Raw genomic sequence first — 10,000 nt, forward strand, 5'->3', positions numbered from 1 at the left:
GATATATACATGTATATATAATGAAGTATGATAATTTAAAACCACTGACATATCTTCAAAAATATATACACCGACAACGCGATGGAAACGCTATGTACCAAATGACATATCTAAAGTGCTTGTGCCATGGTATCGTTACTACAGCTACTATAGAGGTCACAACTTTTCAGCATTGAAACTACACGCGTCAAAAAGAAAGAAAGAAAGAAAACAGGTGTAATGCAACACCATCTGGACACTCACCTCGGCATTGGGGATAGGTATCTGCGGAGTTCGAAGTATACTTCGAGGAGCGTCAGTGGTGTTACTTCGGGGCCGTATCGGGGTGATATTGGTAGATTGCAGTGTGCCTGTGCTTTTACTGATGTTTTGATTGATGTTGTGTGTATTGTGTATGTCCAGAGTATTACTATCCGCGTGTCCGGCGTGAGTATGAGATTGCTGACTAGCCACTACTGGTTGGTACGAGAACTCCACCTTACCAGGAGTTTCAGGCTCGAAAACGGATCGTTGCGGTGGGTGCGGTGGGAAAAGCGGTACTGCCGTGCTCGTGTTTGTATATGTAGCAGTTTTTGTGTTTGTACCGGAATCCGTGTGAGTGTTTGCATCCATGCTCATGCCTGTCAGGGCAGAGCCTCTAAAGTTATCTTCCGAGGAAGAATTCTTATAAGCGCCAGCAACCGCACTTGAGCCACCGAGGGTTGTGCTGAGTTGTGTATCCCCATAACGTTGAGGTTGGTAAGGAGATTTGAGCGGGCCCTCCTAATGGAATTCGAGGGGAAAGCGAGATCATATAGATATAAATATATACATATAACAAATAATATAATATAATATAATAGAATAGAATAGAATATAATGATAATATAATAATATATATTGATATATATATATATACATATATATATATATATATATATATACGTAGACACACATACGTACACTACCACACACACACACACACACACATATATATATATATATATATACACGCTATATACTATAATAACTAACAAACCAAACAACACACACACATATATATATATATACATGCATATACATATAATACACACACAAACACACACACACACACACACATATATATATATATTATACACATATACTTATACATTCAAACACACACACACACACACACACATACACACACACACATACACATACACACATACACACACACACACACATATATATATATACATATATTAATATTCTCTTGCTATAACTTATGAGATTCAACACCAATCTGTTGTAAGTTATTGAACCGGCGGCGTCAGATTTACAGACATCGAAAAGCGGAACGAAGAATAAAGAGTCTGGTTCACAACACCGACCACACAGTCTCAAAGTCTTGGTACATACTTGGTCGTCCTGGTCCATGGCATCGGTCATGGGTGTATCGTCCATGTGCGTTTCTGCATCGGTAACCGGTATATCATCCAGCGGTGTAACGCGTGTGATTCGGTTAGCCACAGGCGATACGCGGGTGAAGATAGCGGCTCCTCGCTTGAGTGGCAAGAGACTCTCTGCCTGTTTAAAGGAGGAAATGTCCACACCAGCCTGTACACAGGTCAGTACAAGTGAAGATGTAGAGAAATGTATGCATGTATATGCGTATGTGTCGTGTGTATATGATTCCACCGTATGTACACGTTTATATCAGGCGATATTCGATATAGTATAGGTGATACAACTTTACTCGCATGCGTATAGAGCTCTTTGCTTGAGTGGCACTTGTCTCGTCATACGAAATTGGACTACTACTGTACCAACTGATACTTCTGTACACTTGAATGACCAATGTCACTTTGTGGTAGACACTGATAGGTATACGTGCTGTCGTCGGACCGAGTATCCTCGAGAAATGACTTAGCTTCATTTAGCGTGTACATCATGTAGCCACTTTGCCGCTGTATCTATATGCAGCGATGGAAAATACTTATCTAAACCTCTAGGTGGGTTCTCTGACAGCCCAATCAATATAACCACAGACATGCACCCCTGTGTACTTGACAATTTCCGCTCACCCGTACCTGATTGGGTACCGAAAGCATGGAACTCATGATCTGATACACTTCTGCATCACTCATCGCATGACCGCCTCGTTCTGTGCCCACGAGTCGCGCCAATGTGTGCAGTAATCCTATACAGGGGTTCGTGTTCAATGAGTTTTCGTGTTGAAGGAGAAAATGAGAAGAGGTTAAATTCCTAGTCAGTGTCAGGAACACAAGGCTGTATATGGACATGTGTATATGCCCGGGCAAGTGATGTGGATTCAAATGTGTGTGCATTGAGACTAGCAATGGCTATTTCTGTATATGACTATCTGGTACGTATCTGAAGTTTCATATAATTGTAGTAGAATATCAATCAGTACACAGAGGACAAGAGCGCGATGTCAGCATCTGTTAGAAAGCGAAAGTAGGAGGGACCCTTGTAAATAGAATGACAAGGAAATGGACCTAAGGTAGTTTAAATTCTATCCAGAAATACCAGTGATTGAACTCGGATATATATTGAAATCTTTCTGAGATGGATGGTGACTATAACCGCATATAGATTAACCGCACCAGCTTGCGTTTTCCTTTCAGGACCCCTTTTTTTTTTTGCAAATTAGGGGTTGACTTTCTTTTGAAGGCATAGTACATACACACCTTCGTTTCGTACGATCTCTTGTCTTTGTAGTTCGATGACGTCCTTGAGCGTCGCTATGGTTACATTCCACTTAATTTCCACGGTGGCACGGGTCTGAGCCAGCTCTAGCAGACTTTCAGACTGGCACGAGCATTGAGTGAGATATGACAATACTCTTGAGAATCAGTACAACTCTATGGACAAAACACCAAGATTTACGACATTTCCAAGGCAATGGACAAACTAAAAAAACCCCCCAGTAGGTGTAGACGTCGTTAGTATGCACGTGTTTATTTAAAGATAGAGTTCAAGTAATAAAGATTTAATGTTCATGTGTCGGCATACACAGACATACTTGCATATATATACAAGAAAATACATTCAAAATGTACTTGTACATGTATGATTCCAGATGTCAAAAAAAACTCAATATACACACGTATAAGCATGTATATCCGCGTGGTGATATTGGGGCATACAAAACCAAACACAGACCGATAGCACAGTTTTCCAACATGCAATACCACCAAACACCCAGGCTCTCTGCGCACCTTCAAGCTTTTATCTTCCAGCCGCGACTTCACAGTTCGATCGGCGGTCTGGTACTCGCTGATGATGTAGTTGACACGCTCTTGCTGGGTATGCACATTGCTTTTGACCGTAGCAGACTCTGCACTGACTTGATCCACATGTGACCTGAGTTGCTTAGCAAGTCCATCACGCGTGGCCTCGGATAGAAATACGCTATCCACTCGGTCTGCCAAGGGAGAGGTAGTCAAGAAGCGTCAAATGCAACACATATTTGCTACGTTCAGATGTCGGACATATTGCGATTGCTCTTTTAAAACATGGTTAAATAAAATTTGAGATTCAGGAGAGTTTAAATAGAAGCTCAATGTCGGCACAGTGCAATGTAAATATCCCTTTACTGAGTTCACTGTACAAGCCAACGCCCTCAGTCCAAGTTCAGATGTCGGACATATTACTATTGCTATTTTAAAACATGGTAAAAATTTGAAATTCAGGAGGTTCAAATAGAAGTTCAATGTTGGTACAGTGAAATGTAAATATTCCTCTACTGAGTTCACTGCACAGGCCACTGCTCCCAGTGAGTAAACACGAATCACCTCCACCAATCCCGATAAGACATCAAACACTGTTTAAAATGGTTGTGTGAACCAACATCGCACGTAACGAAAGTTCCCTACGAGTCCTGAAACTAGGGCTATATAGAAGAAGTGTGTAGCATGGTACAGGACACAGCTACCTCACGTACTTGCACATGCATACTAGCAAATCTAGCACTGAGGTGCCGCTCTAGCACCGTGCAATCTCCACTCAAACATATGTATAGCACACATACGCCTAATAAAACTGGTACAAACTTTCTCACAGACACACAAACGCGCGCACACATACAGCTGATGTAAAATCTTCAAAACGAAAAATTCCCCCGACTGAATTCATTCGACCAAATCAATCGTTCGAAATTCGTACAACCCCGTGCACTTCAGCATACGTGTCCATGCACATACCTAGCACTCGTTTAAGTTGTGAGCGGTACAGTGCGAGTGCGCGCTCCTGCCTCAGAGCTGAGTCCAAGCTCTCCAGTGCGGTGGCATATTGGTTGGCCAGTTCTGATGCGCACCGTAGGGAAGACATAGTGGTGTGAGATTGGGTCTACTGATACTCATTCTCAGCAAACATACTACGATTATATGCAAGGACACGTGCGATGGCTGATTATTAAAGGAATTAATTATGTTTAAATGTGCGGTCGTATAGTAGCATCGAAACACTGCATGTTTCACGCTACGAAGCTGGTACCAAAGTCACATAAACAAAGAAAATCTGAATCCGATACAGCTCTGTTCGTGATACGGGATCCTAAATTGAGGTCGTCAAATCTGAAACTTAAACATGGAGCATTCGTCACGCCCAACAGAAGTGTATGTAATATTGGCAGGATTGACGACAATCGAATCGTTGGTCCAAATATAACTGAGTGTCTCTACATTGCAAACCGTAAGAGTTTGGTGTATATCTAGTGGTCACCGGAGGCTAACCAAGAGTGCAAAATGAATACACAGTCCTGGTACAGTGTGTAATATTAAGATAGCTGTCACCTTTGTGTTTGCTACCTGTCTTAGATCAATAGTTCGGGCACTTCCAATATGAGGACACCAATACAAGGTATACAACCACAAATAAATGTAGGTTCACATGAGAGGAAAATATGCCTTCACACACACACATATATATATATATACATACACACACACCACACACACACACACTATATATATATATATATATATAATATTGTATACACACACACACACACATATATATATATATATATAGTTTAATACACACACACATATATATATATATAGTCCATTCACACATTTACACAGGTGTGATAATATACATCTGCATCACGAGCTCGAGAATATAACCTACCAACAGTCCTGCAGTATACCATACACAAAACTTACGCTGTATATGACCGCTGAGCTCCCTGGCTATACTCAGCTGCTGGGGATCTGGTGGTAGAGGACCCGAGGGCGTTGGTGTCCTGGTCCGGCCGACACCGCGTTCGGCAGCATCCTTCACAATAGGTTCGGCAAATGAAAACGGTTTGTGAGAATACGTCAACTGTGATCTTTTTTGAAAAAGTGTATTAGAAAAGCATAGAATCAGTTATGCCAAACAGTGGTGGTGTAGAGTAGTACACTGGATTTTGCTCCGACCACGTGTTCGGCCGAAATAATCACAACAGGTGAGGTTAAAACACATGGGCAATAATAATACATGCACTCGTGATATTCGTACCGGTGTGTCACCAACGACCGTAATCGTGCACGCCGAGCAACATAGGTGCATAACAAAATATCAACTACTCATTGAAAATCAAGTAGCAGAAATGGATAGTAAAATCGAATCCCGTCCGAATAATACAGATCTTTTGCGTGATACAATACCCATCTGTCGCGTTGAAGACGTATACGTTTTTGCCCGGTAGGCATGGCATACCAATTTCGTCTTGAGTTCGACGATCTCCTGCTTTAACTTCTCCACAATGTTCTTGTACTCGCTCACATGTTGCGCCACCGTCACAGTGTTGCGGATAGCCCTGACCTGTGTAGCACACAAGCAGAGGTATACATGTCAAGCGGAAGGTATAGTATCAGACGTGCAAAGTTTGGTATCGTCCTGAAACACAGTAAAGTATATACGTACGTGTACAAGAGTGATATTTCGTGCACATATGCACCAGAAATTAGCATACAATCGATGTCCAGATTGAGTAGTGTGATGTGCATATCCTGCAATACACTTAACTTGCACATGTACGTTTTCTACTACTATACTATGCCCATATACCATTACAGCCTGTTCAGGAGGTCACAAAAAAGACTGACTCGCGGCCATTGCATACGTGTGCTATATGTACATCGTGCTAACGATGACTGCAGCCTGAATGTGCCGTCACAATGGATAGTCGCCTCCCTGCAGGTCTAGGCTGCTGAAATAGTTTTGCTTGGCAATCGCTACAGCAGGCATGTCCCTTTTCATAGCATCGCTGCGTCACTCAAGTATAAAGTGTCTGTGCTACTATCATTGCCGGGTGCGCTCCTAGGCTTATCAGTGCGCGCTTCATGAGAATACAAACGTACACACCTTTATACTTTTCGCACGGTTGGCATACTTGAGTGAGTTGTGCGTATCCTCGTACCTGTATTGTGGGGACGGAGTATAACATGTGTGCTCAACGAATGCAAACCCTAAACCCTAAACAACTTACAGGCCAGGAAACTTACCTATAAAACCAAGTATTGAATACAGTATGAAGATCTATCATGAAATGCGATTCGGAGGTTTTCATACAATTGCTCGTGGAGGAGAGTGTGTAGGTTGCATATATCGTGGGAACTATTGCCGAATGGAAGGCTGACTACATAACAATAGAATGTCCATTCAAAGACGCGGGATCACCACCACGAATCTCTCGAGCGAATTGCTGTACACTATGCCGAATATTAAACGCTTGGACGTCCACTCATAAATGTATAGGACTTATACGAGAGGTTTGAAGTCACAACCTATTGTTAAAATACCTTACAAGTGTGTAAAAGATACCACAATAAATATATATATAAATATTATATTATACATATACATACAAACATACAAACATACAAATACACACACACACACATATATATATATATATAAACATATACATACATACATACATATATACATATAAGTATATATATATATATACACTATATATATACATACATATACGTATACATACACACATATATATATACATAATATATATATATATATGTATATATATATATATATATATATATATATATATATATATAGTATATATATATAATAATACTATATATATATATAACTAAACTAAATAAAGATATATATATATATATATATATATATAAATGGGGTTTGCGTGTGTGTGTTTGGTATCGTACATACCACAAACCGGATGAACTAACATTGGCTATCATCACTGTGCGTGAATTACCGCCCAGTGAGTCTTTCAACAGTCTCGTCAGCTTGCTATCTCTGTAGGGTACGTGGAAACTCTGTCCCTTCCCTCTTGCTCGTAAGTCGCTCATGTGTACCTGTATCCATGCAATTTTTATTTTATCAGATGGGCATAAAGTAAAATCTCTACATATGCGTGTGGAGTAAGCGTATATCTGCGTGCGGTAAGTGCGTGCAGAATAAAGGTGTGCTGAAGGTATTTATTCTGTTCACAGGAGAAAAGATGCAATTTTACTCGAACACAGTCAAATCAGACCAACGAGTTGCTATGTTCAGCGCACAAAAACCTGTATACGTGTATTCTAGAACGCAATCAAAACGTATCAAAAATTGAGATCATCACTCACACGAGACAGTTTATACGTTTATTCTAGAACGCAATCAATGCGTACCAGGACACTACTACCACCATTATTCACAACAGACAGAGTATACGTTTGTTCGAGAACGTACTAACAATTGACACAATCAATCGCACAAGACCGTGTATACGTTTACTGGACGATGCACTGGCAACTTACCAAGGAATTGATACAGTTCCCGAGGGCGAGCAGTGACTTGTTGATCTTGGCACCCTCTAGCATACGTGCTCCTTGGTTAGTGGTGGCCGAAGCTCTTTCGGACCCAGCTAGGTCAATTAGAAGCTGCCAGAGCGGAGACGGAATGTGTAGAATGCGAGCAAAAGCCAATTGAGTTGAGTGAGATAGAAGTGTGTGCGGACTGATAATGAAGTCAACTAGGATCTGCAGGTTTTAGACACAGAAACATACACAGAAACATACACACACATGTCTATCCACAATCGCACAATCTCACAAGAAAACACCTCGCACACACGCACCAGTTTCGCTCGCCGAACTTCGGAGTTGAGACTGGCCGTGCGGTCCCTCTGATCGATGTGCACGGTGAACACCGCATGTGATCGTGACGATGTGGCGTTTGCATCGGTGGGGTGTTGCGTGCGATTCAAGTTTCCTTTCGCCAAAAGAGAGAATAACTCCTCCGCGCTCTGTGAATAGTGTTCGAATTCTTAATTACATTCCTAACTGTGCACAAATGATTTAATTATGTATATGCCAAAAGGGAGAACAAATCCTGCGTGCTCTGTGTATAGAGAAAGTCCCAATTTCGCGACTACAGCCAAACTATACTCAAATAACTTCATAACTGATATGTGTCAAAAGAGTGAATGATTCCTCCACGCTCGGTGAACAGAGTGTCATCATTCCTTAACTACGGCCCGGAGTTTGCTCCAATGCATAGGTTTGCTACAGTTATAAGTGGCATATGCCAAAAGGGAGAATAAATGCTCCACACTCTGTTGACGAAAATGTCACAACTTTTGAATGCAGGCAACCTGAATGATGCTCCCAGGGACCGTGAATACTTTGAGCTATGATACATTTGGCTGATTCCTATACAAGAACCTTTTCCGATCTGGTGGCATGCCCCTTCTAAATGGTTGGTGGTGATGTACCGTCGTGTGCGTGTGTGCATAACGTATTTATCGGTAACGTCTGTTTGCAACATGATAATATTAGGCATTTTTTCGTCTCGTCACACATCTGGCGACGTATCTTCGAATTGGCATATGTGCCCACGCATCTACAACAGGCAAACTTTACACTTATACGTATCTGAAAATGAAGGCTCTTTCAACAGCGCGTTTCGCTTGTCCTGTATGCACTGACTTTGACAGTAGTATAATTTTCAGTTGTACACTGCCACTGCCATGCATGTATGTATCCATAGACTCGGTTGCAGTACATCCATTAGTCACACACTGATGTCTGCACACACCTTTGGTAAGTGCTTGCTCAATCCCGATACTACCATCCCCTGTTCCTTGTCCTCTCTGAGCGGCAGGTTTTTCTTGGACGGTTCCATCAGATCGTTTAATATTTCGTTGTACACCTGAGGCGACGACCCCCCAACATGTTAGAGCGCATACGGATGCATACATGTGTTCAATGCCACACATACCCTCGCCTGAGGGACAGTAGCATGGACTATACTGCTTCGGAGACCGTGTACAATCATCAGCGTATATGCGTGTGAATGCATGCTTGATTGATCGCAGCTAGTTCATAGGAAATGAATAAGCTCGAGCCAAGAGGACTACATGTCACAACTATCAACACCACGTACGTATCATACATAGGTATCTATGCGTGTACATATACCAACATACAGATTAACCAGCCGGGCACTCTCTCGTTTAAATCACTTCGTGCGAATATTTTGTACTAATGTGCACAATCCTCCACGCGCGTTTCTTGTATGCCTAGAGCCTATGATATGTTTTCTAGTCTCTCACATACCTCGACGTATGTCACTGAGATCTCGTATGTTTTCTCTGAGGCATTTTCTTCCATGCGACGATACAACTCCTATTTGCAGAGATAAGTGGTGCTTGAATCAGAACAATGCCTCGCCAGCTCAGACAAACGTGTGTGCGATATCCCAAAGCCACACTCTACTTCAACCAATAACACGAAGTACATATCCACAGACACAAAGGTGCCAAAACACTTGGTGGGTCATATGCACCGCTCTCGCGCAGATGTTTGCAAGCTCATGGAACGAATACTGATTACGACTATACGAGCGCGTCCGCGAGTACAGAAGGGTGCTGAGCTTAAGCACAGGAGACAGTTGCATCTAATTCCGATTGTACGTATCTACATGGTCGTACAAGGAGCTTTGCAATTCAGTTCTATTATCTACCGATAATGTGCAATATCCCAAGCAAATCTTGCAA

At 41.8% G+C, this 10,000-nt stretch overlaps 1 protein-coding gene across 1 annotated transcript in view; it reads right to left on the bottom strand.

Moving 5' to 3' along the window:
• SARC_10787 (hypothetical protein) overlaps positions 1 to 10,000 on the bottom strand; it is a 13,703-nt gene that overhangs the window by 2,428 nt on the left and 1,275 nt on the right. Inside the window, exons 2-15 of the mRNA XM_014295157.1 lie at positions 9,561 to 9,629; positions 9,040 to 9,153; positions 8,081 to 8,248; positions 7,761 to 7,883; positions 7,168 to 7,316; positions 6,337 to 6,391; positions 5,689 to 5,793; positions 5,151 to 5,262; positions 4,188 to 4,289; positions 3,204 to 3,409; positions 2,673 to 2,793; positions 2,052 to 2,161; positions 1,381 to 1,548; positions 244 to 762 (exon numbers count right to left, since the gene is read on the bottom strand). Coding sequence (XP_014150632.1) covers positions 244 to 762; positions 1,381 to 1,548; positions 2,052 to 2,161; positions 2,673 to 2,793; positions 3,204 to 3,409; positions 4,188 to 4,289; positions 5,151 to 5,262; positions 5,689 to 5,793; positions 6,337 to 6,391; positions 7,168 to 7,316; positions 7,761 to 7,883; positions 8,081 to 8,248; positions 9,040 to 9,153; positions 9,561 to 9,629 — 2,121 coding nt within the window. The remainder of the gene's footprint in view (positions 1 to 243; positions 763 to 1,380; positions 1,549 to 2,051; positions 2,162 to 2,672; positions 2,794 to 3,203; positions 3,410 to 4,187; positions 4,290 to 5,150; positions 5,263 to 5,688; positions 5,794 to 6,336; positions 6,392 to 7,167; positions 7,317 to 7,760; positions 7,884 to 8,080; positions 8,249 to 9,039; positions 9,154 to 9,560; positions 9,630 to 10,000) is intronic.

This window comes from Sphaeroforma arctica (genome assembly GCF_001186125.1).
Source record: "Sphaeroforma arctica JP610 unplaced genomic scaffold supercont1.1388, whole genome shotgun sequence".
Classification (NCBI taxonomy): Eukaryota; class Ichthyosporea; order Ichthyophonida; genus Sphaeroforma; species Sphaeroforma arctica.